The sequence below is a fragment of the Artemia franciscana genome, unplaced genomic scaffold (genome assembly GCF_032884065.1).
Source record: "Artemia franciscana unplaced genomic scaffold, ASM3288406v1 PGA_scaffold_1179, whole genome shotgun sequence".
Taxonomy (NCBI): domain Eukaryota; kingdom Metazoa; phylum Arthropoda; class Branchiopoda; order Anostraca; family Artemiidae; genus Artemia; species Artemia franciscana.
Window position 1 is genome coordinate 578,350 of NW_027062617.1, and position 19,785 is coordinate 598,134.

At 34.8% G+C, this 19,785-nt stretch overlaps 1 protein-coding gene across 27 annotated transcripts in view; it reads left to right on the top strand.

Annotated features, from left to right (window-relative positions):
* LOC136041182 (calcium-activated potassium channel slowpoke-like) overlaps positions 1–19,785 on the top strand; it is a 280,833-nt gene that overhangs the window by 80,864 nt on the left and 180,184 nt on the right. For 22 of the 27 annotated variants that reach the window (XM_065725712.1, XM_065725710.1, XM_065725734.1 and 19 more), the window contains 3 exons: positions 503–670; positions 11,582–11,673; positions 18,585–18,695. In XM_065725712.1, the coding sequence (XP_065581784.1) occupies positions 503–670; positions 11,582–11,673; positions 18,585–18,695 (371 nt within the window). Of the gene's footprint in view, positions 1–502; positions 671–7,344; positions 7,437–11,581; positions 11,674–18,584; positions 18,696–19,785 lie in introns of all 27 variants that reach the window. The other 5 variants (XM_065725713.1, XM_065725714.1, XM_065725719.1 and 2 more) reach the window with 1 other exon arrangement.

Sequence of the window (19,785 nt, forward strand, 5' to 3'; positions counted from 1 at the left end):
GGTGTTTCCCCCTATTTTCCAAAATAAGGTAAATTTTTTCTGGCTCTGGACTTTTGATGACAAAGACTGAATTTGATGAAACTTATATATTTAAAATCAGCATAAAAATCCGATTATTTTAATGTATCTTTTAGCATCAAAGTTCCGATTTTTAGTTTCTTTTACTATTGAGCCGGGTCGCTCCTTACTACAGTTCGTTACCACGAACTATTTGAAAACGATAAACCAACAAATATATAAATATTTTTATGTTCAAAAGAGTGAAATAAAAGTTATATCTAACTCTGTAGCTGAAAAGGGTTATAGAGTTATATTATAACCCTATAGCCTTTAGGGTGTGTGAGGGGTACCAGACCTTACCTCATTTGCGATCAAATTCGTTTTTTAAAGTCTTGATTATTTGGTTGAACTTCTGATCGTTTTTGGTTTATTTTTTTCATTATTATACATGATTTCTAAAATAATTATTTCGGGTGACTAACTTTTGAATACTTTTTCGCAGCTAGAAAATTCTGGAGATCCATTGGAGTTTAACAACCCAAACCAGTTGTCGTATTGGACTTGCGTTTATTTCTTAATTGTCACAATGTCTACTGTTGGATACGGAGATGTATACTGCCAAACAGTTTTGGGTAGAACCTTCTTAGTATTTTTCCTACTTGTCGGATTGGTAAGTTAGTATTTTTTTTATAACATAAAATCAGTTTTTTTTATTAGGTGAGCAAAGTAGCATGAAACTGAAATAATCTTAAAATCTAGAGTTTAATGTTAATAGTCACAGCAGCTACTTACTCTCTTTGCAGAACGAAGCTGCTTTGTAGCTTTAGATAGCAGCATTTAACCCTACTTTTTTTGTATAGCTTACTCTTGGGTACAAGTCATTTAGCCCGGTATCTAACAGTATGTTTTCTAATTCATCTAGAAAAGACCTAGTATATATCCTTCTAATTTTTGAATCGTTCACGTTTTGGAATCATGCTTTTCAACTGCTGCTATTGGGATTTTAGTATCATGGCGTTAGTTTTAAGGTTTATATTCTTCCTCTTTTGAAATCATTCTAAAGAAAAAGAAAACTCCCCGAGCTTTACCTATTCTAGTTTTTATATCTACATCAACCATTTCTTAAAAATAATGCTATCTAGCTATCAATATGGTCACTTGCCTATGTGACTAGTTTAACCTCTGCATCATTATTTATTTCTAATTTATGCCATAGTCTTGTCAACTTTCATTTTAAAACTTGTTATCGCAGCTTAAACCACCCAAGAAAGAATTTTACATTATATGTTTTGAATACAGGTGCTAAAACACCTCGAAGGTTTCCGAATTGAAGTCTAAAATTTCATTTAAAATTGCAAAAAAAGTTCATTGAAAAAGTTTATTTCAAGAGGTCATTTAAAATTGCATAGCTTTAACATACTACAAGAGTGTGATACATCTATTTTGTAGGTTTAAAGTGCTCACAATTGTTCGTGGTACAATTAGGAGTATAAATCACTTTTCTGATTTTATGCAGTTGAATGTCAGATATATCTATTTCTCTACTTTATTTCCAGTTACTGTTTCCTAATAATCTGAATTTGAATAATTTGTTTCTTTATTTTACTTTCAAAACAGCTTACAAGCAACGAAAGCTCAGTTTTGTTTTTATAGTTTTTTTTTTGTATTTGGTACTAAGCTTGAGTCAATTTTATTTTCCCTCCATGCTAGAAATGAAGATGGGGTCATGCACTTGATTTGAAATATTTGAAGTACATATTATGAGTGCATGCTTTGAAATGCGACATGTTTGTTGCTTTTGTGAAATTTTATTGTCTATGATTTAGTATCCTTACAACAGAGCAACCCATAAACTATGATTCTCCAACCATATTCCGTGAGCGGTTCCATAAAAACTCGGACAAATGTTTCTTGCCAATGGCTGTAAGGATGTAACAGATGCAGTTTTGCGGGCTCCTGAATAAGAATTACCGGAAAAATAAGCCAAAATCACTAGATTAGAGATGAAAATCACCAGAATCTAAAGTTGGACCTTTCTTTTATTTTAAACTGTTTATTGATTTTCAGCTTTTTTGGAGGTCATCAGCAGGTTTACCACTATCGCAAGAAAAAAATGTTGTCACTATGCAATTTATGTTTTTCAAAAATACCAAGACTAAGGAAAAAAAAATCTAATAAAGTTTTCTAGTCTCAATAGGCTTTGCAGGGTTCTATCTGAACAAAGGCTTCTATCTGCGCAAGAGGAGAATGCCTATTAACTTAAAACTATAGGGTTCCCACTACAATACAGGACTATTAAATATTTCAGAATACGAGTAGTGGATGGACAAAAGTAACTTTTAATGTTAATCTATTTCGGTTGAAAGCATCATAACAAGAATTTTCGAAATTGCATGATCCCCTTCAGAGAGAAACGTAGCGACAACTTTATAATCTCACATGGTATCCTTCCTAATCATATGATTTTGATGCTGCAGTAAAATAAAGTTGATTTTGGTGAACACTTACTTTAGTAAATACTCATATAAATATTCTAAACATTTAAATATGATGTTAACAAGTATAAAAAGATATCTATCGTAAAAAAAGTCCAGAAAAAAATAAACTAGTATTAAAAAGGAACCTTCACACATAAAAACACACATGCAAAAGTGAAAAAAAAATCTCCCGTAAAAAGCTACACGTTTGGAACCTAAACCAAAGAGAAACAAGTTGTTCTTTTCCTTTTTTCTTATTTTTTTTTTACCTTAAATGTACATAAATTTTTATATTAGGATTTCAATCAAAATAAGTTTCAGACGCAATTTAATGTCTTTTTCCTTGTAAATTCCTAATATGTAAAATTTAAAAAGGGATATTTAAAATTCGAAAGTTACCGATTATTGCTCACGCATGGAGGATGGATGGTCATTAACCGTAAAATAAATATATAGTTTTCCAGTATATACACAGTTGACTGTGGTGTCAACTTTACTTTTATTTTGGCCATAGTTGCCCGTTTTGATATGCAAGGCCTGCGTTTGTTGAATATCAGTGCTTATCTAGTTCCAACTTTGAATTCTTAGATCTTTAAATCGTAAAGTATTTTCTAATAAAGCCTTTTTAGAAAGTAGCTACTAAATTCGTTCCAAACGCGGAACATTCTAAGAAGAATTGCTATTTGAAAGTTTGATTTAGCTTTCTTAGCTCCGTTCCCCTCCAAGAAAGGAAAACAGGCCGTAAAAATTATACTATCATCTTTCAACCATGGCAAACAAACATAAAAAAAGCGCAAAATTAGAAAGTTCCACATTCTGACAGATCCTAATAGCTTGAAATCTCTACAGTAGGATTCTCGTATACGCTGAATCTGATGGTCCGATTTTCAATGAAATTCATTGACTTTTAGGGTATATTGCCCCCAGGCCCGGATCGAATAGCTGCGGGGCTCGATTGGATTTTATTTTCATCGAGTTCCTGTTTTCCAAAATTTTGGTTTATCATGCTTTTTAGGGGATCCGTTGCAAGTTTAAGTGCCGTGTTGTCAGATCAGACAATCCGTGGTAACGAACTGTAGTAAAGAGTGACCCGGCTCGATAGTAACCGAAACTCTAAGAAATAGAATTTCGATACCAGTGGTTACATCAAAAGAATTGCATTTTAATGCTGATTTTAAATATACAAGTTTCATCAAGATCAGTTATACCCATCAAAAGTTACGAGCCTGAGAAAATTTGCCTCATTTTAGAAAATAGGGGAAAACACCCCCTAAAAGTCATACAATCTTAACAAAAATCACACAATCAGATTCAGCGTATCAGATAACCTTATTGTAGAAGATTTCAAGCTCCTATCTACAAAAATGTGGAATTTCGCATTTTTTGCCAGAAGACAGATCACGGATGCGTGTTTATTTGTTTTTTTTTTGTTTTTTTTTCCCAGGGGTGATCGTATCGACTCAGTGGTCCTAGAATGTCGCGAGAGGGCTCATTCTAACGGAAATTAAAAGTTGTAGTGTTCTTTTTAAGTGACCAAAAATTGAAGGGCACCTAGGCCCCCTCCCACGCTCATTTTTCCCAAAAGTCACTGGATGAAAATTCTGAGATAGCCATTTTATTCACCATAGTCGAAAAACCTAATAACTATGTCTTTAGGGACGACTTACTCCCCCTCAGTCCCCGTGGGAGGGGCTATAAATTACAAACTTTGACCTGTGTTTACATATAGTAATGGTTACTGGGAAGTGTACAGACGTTTTCAGGGGGATCTTTTTGGTTTAGGGGGGAGGGTTTAGGGGGGGGGGGTTTACGTGGGAGGATGTTTCCATGGAGACTCTTCTCATGGGGGAAGAGAATTTCAATGAAGGGGGCGCAGGATTTTCTAGCATTATTTGAAAAAACTATGCAAAAATAAATATGAAAAGTTTTTTCTACTGAAATCAAGGAGCAGCATTAAAACTTAAAACGAACAAAAATTGTTACACATATGAGGGGTTTAGCTCTTTACGCTAAAGTATTTGTAGTAATTTCAACTATTTATTCTACGGCCTTTGTGATTCAGAGGTGATTCTTAAGGAATTCGGACACAATCTAAGCTTTAGTGTAAAGAGCGAGTTATCGACGAGGGTTGAACCCCCTCATATACGCAATAAAAACATACGAATATAGATGTTCGTTACGTAAGTTAATTCGTAAGTTACGTATATTTTTTACCAATGAAAACGTTTGTAAAAAATTAAAAGTTCTAGTTGCTTTTTTAAGTAACCAAAAACTTGGAGGGCAACTAAACCTCCTCCCTCGCTGCTTTTTTTCTCAAAATCTTCCGATTAAATGCAATTAATTAATATGCAAATTTCTTTTTAATTATTCATGTGCGGAGAGCCAAGATCAAAACATGCATTAATCCAAAAACGTCCAGAAATTAAATAAAAAAACAAGTTTTTTTAAATGAAAGTAAGGAGCAACATTAAAACTTAAAACGAACAGAAATTACTCCGTATATGAAAGGGGATTTTCCTCCTCAACGCCCCGTTCTTTACGCTAAAGTTTCTTACTGTTTTAAAAATAGAGTTAAGAGAAAGTCAAACTTTAGCGTAAAGAGCGGGGCGTTCAGGAGGAAAAGTCTCTTTCATATACGGAGTAATTTCTGTTCGTTTTAAGTTTTAATCTTGCTCCTTACTTTCATTTAAAAAAACTTGTTTTTTTTTATTTAATTACATTAAAAATCAGCTCACATGTAAAGTGTTGTGTGAGCTAGGATGTATTTCAAGCCGCAATCTGACCTACTGGCTGTATTTTAGAGGCCACTGTTAGGGGCCACAGATTGTGCACGTTCGTTAGATGGACATAATTCTAGAATGTAGCCTGCTTTCAGTTGTTAAGAGGCTATGGAACAGGAGGTCATAACTTTTATCTATGGAACAGAAAAATAGGAGAATATTTGTCAAGCTTGCATAGTTCAATGAAACTTGTGGGCCACAAAATAAGATCTTAGCGTGAGTGTAAAATTAAACTTAAAATTTTTAATTAAAACTTACTACAAACTTAAGAGACTTGAATCTCGTTCTGATCCTTGAGAATGAGCCTGGAACTATATCTACCAGTTTTTATCGTTTGTGAGATATGTTTTCCTGAACTAAATACACATGCTTCAGGCCACAGTGTGGCCAGTTGAAACGGATTCAGAAGCTACTCTTCAGAAGAAGAAGTCTTTTAATTTTTGCCCTCCCTCCGTGGACCAGAAACATAGGAGAAACACTTCTTGGACCAGCTTGCTGCAATAATGATCAAAATACAAAACATTTTTACTATAATATAGAATCTTCAAAATTAAAAACGTGGTATAAAAGCCTAAAGAGACTTGAATTTTGTTTTGATACTCGAAAGTGAACCATCTACACTATCTGTCACTCTTTATCTTCTGTTGGCAACTATTTTGTCGGCTAAATGAGATGAATGTGCGTCATGACAATTGAGGTCTATTGGCACCATTTCAGTAGCCCCTGCTCTGGTTTGTCAGTTTTGACTTTTTGTACACATAGACCTGGAAAAAGAGAGAAATGTACCTTGTTTTACAATTTTTTACATTTTTATATCAGTTGTATGTGCTTTTTCATTTCAATTTAAATAAACACAACGTTCATTTTCTGTCTCTTAGAACACAACAGAATTTAATGAATTAAGCTAAAAATATAATGTGTTAAGGCATTAAACAATTTCAGAATTGTATTCTTCATTGAATAATTATTAAATAGTTTGAGAGTTCAAAACCCTGTATTTTGTTGCCAGAGGGACTCAGACTCTGTGCCAGATCGTGAAAGTGTTTACCCTCTTACCCCCCCCCACACACAAAAAAAAAAACAAAGATAAAAATTGTTGGTGTCTGCTTACTGAAAGAAGGTAAAATTCATCCCAGGTACTCTACAAGTTCTAACGAAAAGAATTTTATTAAACTGTCTGGAAACTGCAGTTTAAAAGACATTATGCAAATTTTTAATTTTTTTTTATAAAACCACAAAACCAAATAAAAAGAAAAATTGAAAAGGATGATGAAATAAAGCCTATCTAATTTAATATTTCGAGTTGAATTTAAGCTCACTAAAAAAGAAATAATAATAATGGAACAGATCATTGGAAATGGACATTTTCCCAGACAAATGGAAATTAAGCCAAGATGTCAATATTGTAGAATTCCGCTCCTAATTACAGACAAGAAAAAAGTATCATTGTTTAATTTCAAATTATGGAAATAATAGGCGTTTTTGATTAATAATCTGCATTCTTGCTTTGGATATGGGGGCTCTGAAAAAAATTTAAATTTTATTACACAGATTGCAAAAAATCCCAGCAATATTGGATAGTTTAAAGAATGAGGAGATCTGACGAGGAAAATACCCCATGTAACTTCTAACTGTTTCTTAAATTCCAGCAATATGGCGTTTTTTAGATTTACCGATCAAAATATTACAAGAGAAATTAAGGTGTACCATTTATTCCTTTTTTAGGATCGACTAAAGAAACAGTTTTTTTTTTCAAACATTGATTCGTATTCCAAGCAATTGTTACAAAAAAAGTAGATACTAGTTTTCTTCTTTGATTATTCACAGAACAATCGCGTTGACTCCAAATTGATTGAAACGTCTATGCACCTATATCCACTTCCATAAACAGTGCAGAAAGCAAAAACTCACATGAATTAAAAAAAAAAACCGATCAGCGGGAGCCCTGCTTCTAAAGCAAATAATTTTTTGTAAAATTTCATTTTTGTTGAATTGATAATTTATATCAAGTGCATGGCTCTGTTTGCCCATGCCTAGCAATGTTTTGCATATTTTTTTCTGACGGTGTTGTTTTTAAATGACTTCAGGCAGTATTTGCAAGCTGGATTCCGGAAATAACGGAACTATTGGGAAATCGAACAAAATTTGGCGGACAATACAGAACTGAATCTGGCAGAAGGTACCAAAACAACACTTTTAAAGCAAAGAGCTTTTTTCTCCTTTTTGCATAATACCAATTTAGAGCTCCTGTTTGTCCTGATCACACTAGCTGCGATTTAGATCTTTTTTTGCATGAAATTAAAACTTATTAGAACCAAAGCCTAGAGTGTGATCCTTCAGCAATAAAAGCAAGAACTATAGGCTAATTACAAATTACTTGGGTAATGATAGAATTCTTGTCAAAATCTGTTGTAAATTTGATGAAAGTTTGAGGGATTGTCCGCGACAAGCTGTGTCTTAACAGTAGAAAGCTATCTGCTGCGAATAACTATGGAAAGCAAAGCAAGGTTACAAGACAGGCTAGGGATATTTATCGTGAACGTAGACTGAAAAGCAAAGTTATTTAAAAATTGACAACTCTTCCAGTGTCATAATTAATTTTTTAAATAAATTAGCGTTAATAATTGTCTCAGTCATAACTTTGCAAATTTTTGAAACTGCATTCATTTCTTTAACCTATGTATTAAAAAACAAAGAAAAAATTAGAAGTTTTATCAAAGTCATGAGCGTAACAATTTGAATTTAGCGCTTAAAATTAATAATCAGAAGCCAGGCCTGAATTTGCATTCCGACTCCAGGTAATTATTGTCTTCTCGTGAATAGCACTCTGATAGCTTTCTACTAATCGTGAATGTCAGATAGAAAAATAAGCCGGCCTTGATAGCCAGCTCGCGAATAACTCCGTTTTTCTGAAAACTTGCCGGTTTTGACAAACCTTGGATAAAATTGCGGAGGATCTGGAAGATGCAGCTAGACGGCATAATAGTAAAATATGGTACCGGCATGTTAATAAATTGAAAGAGGCTTTTGCAAGAATTGTTTGAGTGATAGGTCATATGAAAACAAAAGAAATGTAAAGTGCGGAATGCATTAAAAATATGACCTAAGGGGTGTAAAGTGAAAGCCATGGATAAAATTGTGGAGGATCTGGTAGATGCAGCTAGATGACATAATAGTAAAATACGGCACTGACATGTTAATAAATTGAGAGAGACTTTTACAAGAATTGTCTGAGTGATAGATCATATGAAAACATAAGGAATGAAAAGTGGGGAAAGCATTAAAATGTGAACTAAGGAGTGTAAATTGAAAGCAATGGATAAAATTGAGGAGGATCTGGAAGATGCATCCAGTCGAGATAATAGTAAGATATGGCACTGACATGTTAATAAATTGAGAGATGCTTTTACAAGAATTGTCTGAATGATAGATCATATGAAAACAAAAGGAATGTAAAGTGGGGAAAGCATTAAAATATAAACTAAGGGGGTGTAAAGTGAAAGCCATGGATAATATTGTGGAGGATCTGGAAGATGCAACTAGACGGCATAAAAGTAAAATATAGTACTGGCATGTTAATAAATTGAGAAGGCTTAGTCAATCCGGACCTGACCCCGTTAAAGATAGGAACAGGGCCACTATTAGTGATAAGGAAAGAGTTAAAGAGAGATGGACAGAACATTTTGAGAGTGTGCAAAACCGAGGTAGAGTTGCAGGAAAAGATACAGAGGAACAAGGGGTGGAACGGGGCACTAAGTTTAAAATAATTTTATTAAAAAAAAGGAGTGATTGTAAAAGGCTACAAAATTTCATAAAAGTACTTTGTTTTGTTGTAAACAAAGTTTCACGCTCATATCGTTAAAAGTGAACACAGTTATTAATTATATAATTAAAACATAAAAAAAGATAAAATGCCCACTTTTGCCCCGTATCTCGGGTAGAATGGGGTAAAAGTTAAAACGGTATATCTAAATAAGTACACTGTTAATTGGCTTCTTATTTATTTTGATTAAGGGAACAAAACTATTTTAAACATATTCTTTCATTAAACTAATCTGATTCTGATTAATTAAATTGATTAATTAATCTGATTAATAAGAGCAAAACTGTAATTTGGCATTTTATTCATTTTGCTTAAGACGAAAACACTAGTTTAAACATATTGTTTCATCAAATTAAACTCGTTCTGAATTACAAAATTCATATACAAGGACAGCCTCATCGTCCTCACTTTCAATACCTACACAGGGATTTTGGGCCTATTTTGTACATATAGAACAGACAACCCAACCCTCAGTTGACCTTGAGTAAAACTCACAACAATATAAACATTCACTGTCGGAATACACGTCAGAATCACTGTCGTAAGTTTCAGATTCTTTCTTTATGTTCTTATTTTTTTTTCTTGGCACTTCTATTCAGGCACTTTCCAATTCTTTTTAGAGTTTCCGTTTCGTTTTATTTCTTAAAAGCATCTTCAGTGCTCTTTCTGTCTTGGCAGTCTCATTTTCTTTTTTTTTGTTTATTTTAGCATCCCCTAACTCTTTTCTGTGTGGTGAATCACTTGTAACTGCAGTCTTCCCCCTGCTTCAATTCGTCTTTTTTGAACTTCCTCCGACTTTTGGAAAAGGAATTAAATTTTTAGATGAAACAATAAATGCAGTTGCAGAATCCTTCATGTCAATTGTCATCCAAGAGCATCCAGGAGTAGCCTTGTCAGTCATGTTAGTCGGTGCCTTTAACACGAACAGTTGGGCTAGAAACTGTAACATCTTCACCCCTATGGCTATAAGTGTAGGTATTTTCTTTATTAACAGATGAGCCAGACGAAGATTTTTCCCACTTGTCCTTTCTCTGTCGTTGGAGGTTCCTCAACCGTTTTTTGGGTTGAAGGTCCAGCCTGTTTGATGTCAGTAGTATCAGTGAGTAGGAGATCTGAATAAGAGAATATGGCTGGGCTTGGTTTCCAAACTCCTGTTGCTTTAAACCCCTTAATTGCAGTATTCATTGAGACGCTTTGGAGCCTGATCCAAAGAGCGTTGAAATTGGAAACAGCGTTACGAATTTCCCTCGGTCCCCGGAGTCACTTTCGAAGCTTGTCAGCGTTGTGAAAGCTCAAGGCTTCATGAAATATACATCAAGTAGTTGTGACTTGTGAGAACAATTCGGGGGTAAACACAGCAACGAAACACCATTATCTGTTGTGTAGGGTCTCGGTGTGGGTAGAATGTCCGTGTAATATGAGAAGAACCGGAAAGTGTAGCATTAATCTCGCTAAATCAATTTGAAGACTACTGGGAAATTACCCTTGATGATGGTGTTCTATTAAACTTAGCCCCTTGAACACGAATCAAATTATCAATGTATTTAACTTAGATTTATACATGTCCAAATACAAACCCTATTGCATACCCTTGAGTTTTCTTTAACATAGTCATAGTGCTAGCAATTTCATTCTTATTGGTAGTCCATCGATTGTGCAGACGTGGCATTGGTTGTGCATCTTTCAAACAGCTAAGAATATAGAATTTTTAAATCCTCTTTGCCTACCAAATGCGTTCTACACGTCCCTTATCAAAAACTTCCTTGAAAGAAGTGGGAAATCTATTATTCACAATTGGAAGCGAGTATAGGGCTTATCAACCAAAAGCTGGGGTTTTTATACATCACTCGTCCTTGGACTTGATCAAAATGGCATCTCGGTGGTTCACTTATTATAGGTTTTTTTGCTTTAAGTTTCAGTATATGTACTATTTCCTTCGTTACTATTGTCTACTTATAAAAGATAAGTTCCCGCTTCCCTCACCACGCTTGGAAAAGGGAAACAGAAATACGAGCTGGGAGAAATATACACGGAAAATAAACACAAAAGGCAAAAAAACGTAGGCTACGTAAAAAGGAATCTTTCCCAAAAACTGACAATTGAACAAAAGAGAAAAGAGGATAAATATAAGAAGGTGGTCGCCACACTAATGTTAGAAAATATGCTGCCAGATAAAACACAAACACACAGGTACGAATATCTCTTCTAGTATTTAAAACGCAAAATATATAGTAAATATTTTTGTCCGATGATATATACCATAAAATATCGCTCATTCTTTTTAATATATTTATTTTGATACGATTTGCGCATTTTACTTCTACTTTATCCGTATCGGTTCTTGCTTTTATTGTGCCTTTTCTTTAACCCCTTTACTAACTAGTTTAGCCTAGAGTTGACTTTATCCTAGTCTCTGCGTTCTAGCATGGAGGGGTTTTGTCTTATATGATTTTAAAATTTTGTTAAAACCTGAATGGCTGATATGAAACTTTGCGCTACAGGCTATATTCGCAAGTTGCATACCAGAAATCATTGACCTTATTGGAACGAGACCCAAGTATGGTGGAACGCTGAAGAACGAAAGAGGTAGAAGGTATGATGTGTCATTTATAGTGGCTTTTAATATAGCTTACTTTTTTGCTGAACTTCTTTTCTATTTTTAAAAAAAAGAAATATTTGTCTAAAGAAGACGTAAATTCTGCTTAATTTAAGGTGTCCAAATGACTTTTTTATAAGACTGAATTTGCTTGGCTTATTCTTTCTACTTTTTTATGTTGGAACTAGAAAATAAAATCTTTACAAAATAATTGAATTTTCATTTATTTCACCTTTTACATGAAACTCCGAAGGCTTGTGCCGTAAATGCTCAAGTAAGTTCCTTGGAGTCATATGGCTTATAAATTAAAATAAAAAATTTTTAATATTAGGAAAACTGATTTTAAGCTCAACTTATTATTGTTTAAGATAATTTTCCATTTTAAGAGATTTTTTTTCTATGAAACATGAAAACGTTGTCTAGTAAACTCTCAAGTAGGGTGCTTGTAATAACAGGGTTTCTGAATTAACAATTTAATTTTTAAGCATGATGAAAAGATTTGCACGAAAGGGGTTTCACAATCAGTTCTTCCAAAATGTCAAATCAAATTAAAAACATATTTAACAGCTTAAGGAATTATATTATATGATGTATAACCTTATTTTTCCTAATTTAGAATCTTTTGAATGTGCTTAGCATGCTTTAGATGAAATCATCATGTCTAAAACCTTAAGTCAACTTTGAATTGGATTTAATCTGACAGTACATAAAACAGAACGTTGAAATAAGTCTATATGTAGCCTATTTCAGACCATAAAGCATTTGTGGTTCATCATTTATGTATATTTTCCACGTTTTAACATGATCTGGTGTTTGCTTTTGACACGTAATTAAACATACTCAACACGTTATTTGGTACATACCGACATGTTACTCGACACGTTATTTGGTACATACTGGACATAATTAACACAGATTGTGGAACATCAGGTACTGATCTATTGGTCAGTTGAATTGAATGGAAAAACAACAGGTCATCCAATTACAATTACATTGGATCCCCGGAAATATTTGATGGTACAGAGGGTATACATGATTGTCTTCGCTACAGTTTCCGAACCTTTTTTACAGGAATATGTAGCGAGCCTTTTATCTAGCCTTGATTGAACCCTGGGCCTTCAGGATATGTTACCAAGAATGCATAGATTTAATAAATATAGTGGAGAAGGCAAGAGGACTAAGATTAACGCTCCGATTCTTTGTTCCTTATGTTCCAAATTTTATCGTAAGGCTTTATCCAAAATAGGGTGGGAGGATGTCATAAATAAATATTTAAAAAAATGGAAACTTCCTGGGAAGGTGTAAAGAAGGAGGTCTTGAATATATTGGGTTGGAGGAGGAGCGTGCGTAGCTGTGTTGGCCTCAAGCGGCTTGGTGATGTGGTGGGTTATTAGTATTAGTAGTATACAAAACTCTGACATCACTATGTCTTTCATTCATTTATAAGGAAAAGTATTAAACTAAAAATATCGACAAAGCATTAATAAATGGTCATTTGAGTCAAAACTCCTAATACAAATTAAACTCCTCCTACTCAAAATATTGACAAAGCTTTAATAATTGGTCATTTGAGTCAAAACTCTAATACAAATAATAATAATTGCAGACCTTATTTTGCATGATGAAAACCTCGTTGTTTAAACCCACGTTATTCTTTTATTTACAGCGCTTAATAGTTATCTCTAACATTTGCTTAGGTTAGAACCTGTCATTTTCTTAAAGAATTTGAATTACTCTCTCAGTCAGGCAATTTATATACAACGTTCTAATTACGGGCAGCATTAGACTTATGGGATAATATTATATGTTTAATATTTATAATGTGTCGATATTTCAATAACTAGATGATAAAGATTTAATATCTAATTACATATGTGGTAGAATTAAATTTCTAATACGGGATAGCATCAAATACTATTTTTTTGCCAAAGCGAATAAAGCTGAAACCTAAAATTTTAGGATTACTTCTAAGGTTACTACTTGACAGAAGACGTTGCAGTCTTGACCTTTTAAATGACAAATTATTTATAAGACACAACTAATAAGAGGTAAATATTTAAAATAGAGTAAGAAGTGTTTCGTAAGTAATTTCTAGACACTGTTAACAGCCCCCTACCCTTATGTGGTTTGTTTACATTTATGGAAGTAATAGGAACGGTTTTCCTGTTAATTTAAATTTCATTCTACAAAAACGAAAGTATAAGTTCCTGACCAGACCTGATGTCAATTTCTGAACATACATTTTATTTCCTTTCAATGATTCAGGGATAGAGTTCTTATAGAATGATTCAGGATTTGTCTTCTCATCACGTGCCTCTCGATAAGGGGTTGCCCCTAACTAAACAGTCTGGTCACGGTGACCACAACCTCATGTGGTGGGTGGAGTCCATCTAAAGGAATATTAGTATCTAGGTTTGCATAGCTCAAATCATATTCTAGGCCAAGAACCGGTAGAACCGATGATCCTTCATCTGGAAATAATAGCCATGAAAGATCAGATACTGTTTCGGATATTTTTACTTTATTTGACTATCGACTTCTGCTTTCCCAAGGACTGACTCCTGACCAAAGGCTTTGTCCAACTGACCAAGGTGGCCTCTGAATCGCCACCTGCAATGTCTTGACGCTATATTTCCCTAGGTCAAAAGTCTGCTAGCTCCAGAGTTGAAGAGTGTCGATTTTATAGTAGCGGGAATCACCGAGATACATCTACTCAGTAATAGCTCGGAAACAATTGGGGACGAATACTACTTGCTATAGTCTCGAAATGATTTAGTCTGCCATAATAGTATGGGCCTTGTCATGACTACAGATGCAAATAAATGTCTTATATTATCACCGCAAATATCTGATACTGTAATGACAGCATGGGTTAAATATAAAGACGGAAGTTGGAGTAAAATAACATGCAACACCCAACTAACGATGCCGATCAGTCTACCAAAGACAAGTTTTTTTTTCATAATTCAGCTGCACTGTCTATCAAAGATGCAATCCCACAACATCATCACTCACTTGCACGACTTTAACGCCACGGTTTCAAAGCCAGCTGGCGCACGGATTGGCGTAATTGTTGGAAAAAACGGTGATAGACTACATCAGAATAAGTCAAAGATAGAAAGATTCTAACACTAACTCCCAAACGTTCAGGGGAGTCGAACTAGGCAAAACCGACCAGAAGACTCGAGGTTGCATCTCTTCGTATCCGTCTCAAGAGATGCAATTTAGAAGGTAAGTTTCTGCTACTACTACTAACAACTCACTGTGGCACCAAGCCGCCTGAGGCCACCTCAGCTACACACGCTCCTCCTCTATCCCAATCTATTTAAAGGCTTCCTTTATAAACCCTCCCAGGAAGTTCCCATTTCCTTTAAATCTTTTTTGATGCCGTCCTACCACCCAAGACGATGGCGACCTGCTTTCCATTTAACCCTATATAATTGGCCGAAAAGGACAATCTTCGGCAATCTGTCATCCTTCTTCCGCACAACGTCCCCTAACCATCTCAACCTTTCTTTCACTATAGCCCAAGAAAGCGGGATTGAACAACGTTTTTGTGCAGCCAACTGTTTAAAATACGGTCAGTCAGCCGGGCACCCAGAACAATCTGTATACAATTTCTCTGGAAAACATCTAACAAATCTTCATCCGCTTTTCCGAGCGCCCATGCTTCAGAGCCATACCTGAACACTGTCATCACTGTAGCCTCTAATATTCTAATCTCGGTTTGCAGAATTATCTTCCTATTTTTTTCCAAGCTCTTTAAAACTGTGAAATACACCCTGAGCCTTTGCTAATCTACGTTTAACATCTTCACTGATCCCAACGTCTTTACTGATACAAGGTAAGTGAAGCCGCCCGCCTGATCAATCTTTTCGTGCGCCACTCTCCAGAACTTGAGAGATATAGTAACAGAAGAAAATATGCTATCGAAATCTCAAATAATTTTTGATGCATCCAGTCCCAATCTGATTCTGAAGAAGTATGGAAAACATCCAAGAATATTTTCTTGAAACAAACTGCGTCCTCTGTTGGTCGAAGGAAAGTGCACTGTCCATTGGCAGTGATATGCAATCCTAAAGGCTATAAAACAACGCCGTCAAGCTCACCTCAGTAGGATTCTACCAAAACTGCAAGCTGAATTTGGTGAGAAATAAACTCACCCGTGGTGACGAGAAACAGTTCACTCAAGACAAGGCCAAGGAGCTGGAATATACCGTTGGTATAGATAACACTGGGGCACTGCGTAGACATCTGTGCTAACTTTCCTTCAGGGAACCCATTTCTGTTGGCTCTGTAGCTGATCCCCATGGCCCCCTTACAAGTTGAAACAGCTCAGCTCGAGAGAAGGAGAGACTACTTCTCCGCTCTCCTCAGGGCCGACGATTTTTCATCTTCTGAACCGGATGGAATAGGAGAAGCATAGCTTGCGCCCACAATTCCATTCACTGATGAAAAGCCTTTATCTCTCAACAAACTAAAAGTGCATACTGTTACTTTGCGAACCTGCTAAACTTTTTGAAAAGATCCTTGTCGAAAAGAGGTCCAGGAATCTTTAAAGAAACTGAAGACTCGAAAAAGCAGAATTTATACTTGGCTGCTCCACAGGTGTGCAAATATTAGTGATAGAAAAGACGCAGAAGTTTGAAGTGAAGGCGTTCACAGCCTTTGTCAACTCCAAAGCTGCTTTTGACTCTGAGGATAGGAAGCATATGTGACTCATACGTATAACAAACGGTCTATGCCAAAATCAAAATATCTCTTTGATAAATTGTGTGATCAGACATCAAGCCGTGCCAAAACCATGCTGTGAAAGAAATTTTAAGACTAAATTCTGTTCTCTAATCTCTCTAAAACCAGATCCTCCTGTACTGAAATATGTCAAAACAACTTAGCAATCGTGAAGGACTTCACGTTCCTTGGCTTCATTCTGTCAAGCAATTAATGAGTCAATAAGTAAAGTCAACACAAGAATCACCAATTCATCTTCTGTCCAAGGGCAGAACAGCTCCACAAAACCTGGTGCAAACATGTTGTCAACCGGCTCACAAAGGTATGAGTACTCATTGTATCTCCAGGTTCAGTCCTGTTATGCAGCAAAGAAACCTGGTCAACAATCATAACGATTTTGAGCAAGCTGGATGTAACCGGATCCCAACCAGAAGGACTCCAAAGATAAAGGGATGCAGCTGGTGCGATTTTATCGGCAGTGTCAACCGCCCGAACCGGCAAATGGCAAATGTATTTGACGATGCATTTTACCGTTTTCTCAAAAAGTTGCACAGTGTATGCTGAGCTGGCATGGTCATCTTCTCCGAATACCAAAAGAAACCCTGTGTCACCTCACCTACGATTTCAGCCCCGAGGCCACTTGGTGGAAATGACAACTGGCTTTCCAAGAATGAGAAGATCCAAAGGGTAGAAACCCTTAAAAATTCCACAAACCAAAATAAATCAGGCCTTTGTACCTGCTTAAACTCGTCGCAGTATTTGTCATAATATCGATGTCTATCTAGTTTAATGAAAAAATGTTATCATGATTAGGTCACATTCCACGCGTGAAAGATAACTGGTTGCCAGACGTAGATATTGAAGTTAATCAAATAAGACTAAGTCATCACCTGGACATTCTTGAGTGAGTAGAAGATATTGTAAGGGAGGATTTAAAGGAAGCGAGTGCTCTATGTGATTGAACAGATTGTAAAGCTCTAGAAAGAATGTGATGAAGAGAGAGCAGACATAGCTTATTAGCCCGGAGGCTTAGTTTTGTTATGAATTGTTAGTATGTGTGGAATTAAAAAGATACCTTTTCGATTAGAAAGCCTGTTCATAAGAATCGTTGCGCAAAAAAAGAGATTGTTAGTCACAACCGAAATTACTATGAGTTTCCTTCGCTCTTATGCAAAATATAAGCTCTGTAATAAAAAGAACTCTACATAGCTAATATTTAGCTGTATGTTCATAATATATAATTCGTTATTTTTTGGTCAGGAGAAGAAAAAAATAAATTGACTTTTTTGTATGAATTGTTTTAAATTTTAAATTTAAAACATTATCTTAAATTGTAATTTAATTATTTTAAACTTCAGGCATTTAAAGAAAGTAATCCTTAGTTCGAGTTCCCTTCTGTTGAAAGATGTCAACAGGCTGAATCTCCAAGGGATAAAAATAAGATAAAAAAGAAGAAAAGTCTGGAATGTTTTGAAATTAATGAACTATTAATGCCAATTTAATTTTTAATGGTGATAAAGAGCTAAATAAAAATAATTTTGCTTCTTTTTAAATTTTGTAAAATGATAGAATAAATCTGTGAGCATGTTATCATAGTATTTACTTGTGTGTAGTTTTCGGTGCTATTGAGTTTACTCAAGAAGGGTGCACGAGCTATGCGCATTTTGTTCTACATTATTTGGCGGCAATGATTTTTCTCTTAAATATTTGCTTTTTCCTGGCAGAGACACTAGTGGGGTTCCCTTTTCAGAAGTATTTTGATTTTGGCGACCATTTTAGCAATATCTATTGCGCATAATTTGGGCTTTTTTTCAAACTCTTACCCCACCTCTCCAGCACAAACTAAAGATTCACCACTCCTATTCATAGTAAGCACATGGCGTAAATTGCACAGTGTTTCTCATTTTCCCCCATCTCTAGAAATTAAAAAATAGTAACTTTTTGCCTATTGCGGCACCATCACTAACTGGCGCTTTTAGCAAGACCAGACGTTTTCCACTTCAATCGGCATTTGGAAATCAAATGTTTTGTGGGAATTTTTTTAACCGTTCGTTTAGCTGTGTGTAACAGTCGAATTTTTTTTTAATTTTCCCTCTAGTTTAAGTTTAAATGAATAATCCTTGTATTTTATTGTATTATTCTATCCCCTAGAGAGATTGAATTAATTCCCTATTTAGGCATATTGTTGTTTGTGGGCATATTACCTATGAATCAGTTTCACACTTCCTGAAGGATTTCCTTCACGAAGATAGAGAAGATGTTGATGTCGAGGTTGTTTTCCTTCATAGGTAAGTCCAAACGCAAGTTTATTTTTACTTGTATAAATGTAAAACTAATATGTTCCTATTTAAATTGATACAAAACACCTTAAACGAATAAAAGTATTATAATCAGTTACAATGATAAATTGGGAGATGATTTAAAAGCGAGAATTGAATGATAAATGAATGAAATGATAATAAACCAAAGCAAGAAAACGATGATGTTCAAATAAAATTGTTTTTTAAGTTGTTGGGTAAAAATGGACTTATTCAGTCATATTTCTAGTAGCGATCGTAGAAGTCAATAAATTTTAGCACAAAAGTTAATTTTACGTTGTAAATAGCCTACAAAGTTGGTTTTTGGTCAATAGAACTAGGGAAAAAACTAGAAACCAAGAGAAGGATTTGTGCTGATTATACATCTAGCTTAGAAGGAATTTATGTTTGGCTAAGTTCTAATTTTTTCTAACTAAAATTTTAAGGCTGATGAGCAGAAAATCAGAAAACAAGCCCAGCACTGAAAAACTTTGCAGCTTGAAGGCAAGTTCTAAATGAATAAGGTCGTACAAAAATGACCCACCTTACAGATACCTTGAACTGGGAGCAATAAGTTTGAGAATATAAACTACAGACAGATAAACTAGAATATCCATAATGTGAGTTCCATGTAAACTTTCAATACAGAATATTGAAAGAGAAGCACATGAATTAAAAATCTTTTAAGTATGTTAAAATAAAATTCTTGTTTGTATTTCAGGACAATTAATGTTTTCTGTACTATTACATTATTTTATACATGATCTCTGGGGAACAATTCCTAAAATATTTTCTATCGTCTCTGAGGTTTTAGAGTCGAATCAACTTGCTGATTTCTAAAATGTAGTTGGTTTTCTTCTAGCACGTCATGTTTTCTCGGTACACATAACTTATAAATTTTAGAAATTCAATTTGAGATACGTCGTAACAACAAAAGATCCAGCCTTAGTTTAAAGCTGTATATGCTCTGTAAGGAGTTTTATAAGTCACTCCTATGGTGGACAAGTCGAATTTATATCCACCTGTAGATGCAAGGTGCACAGTTCGTTCCTAGCTGCCAGAAGACTTATTTAGGACTATC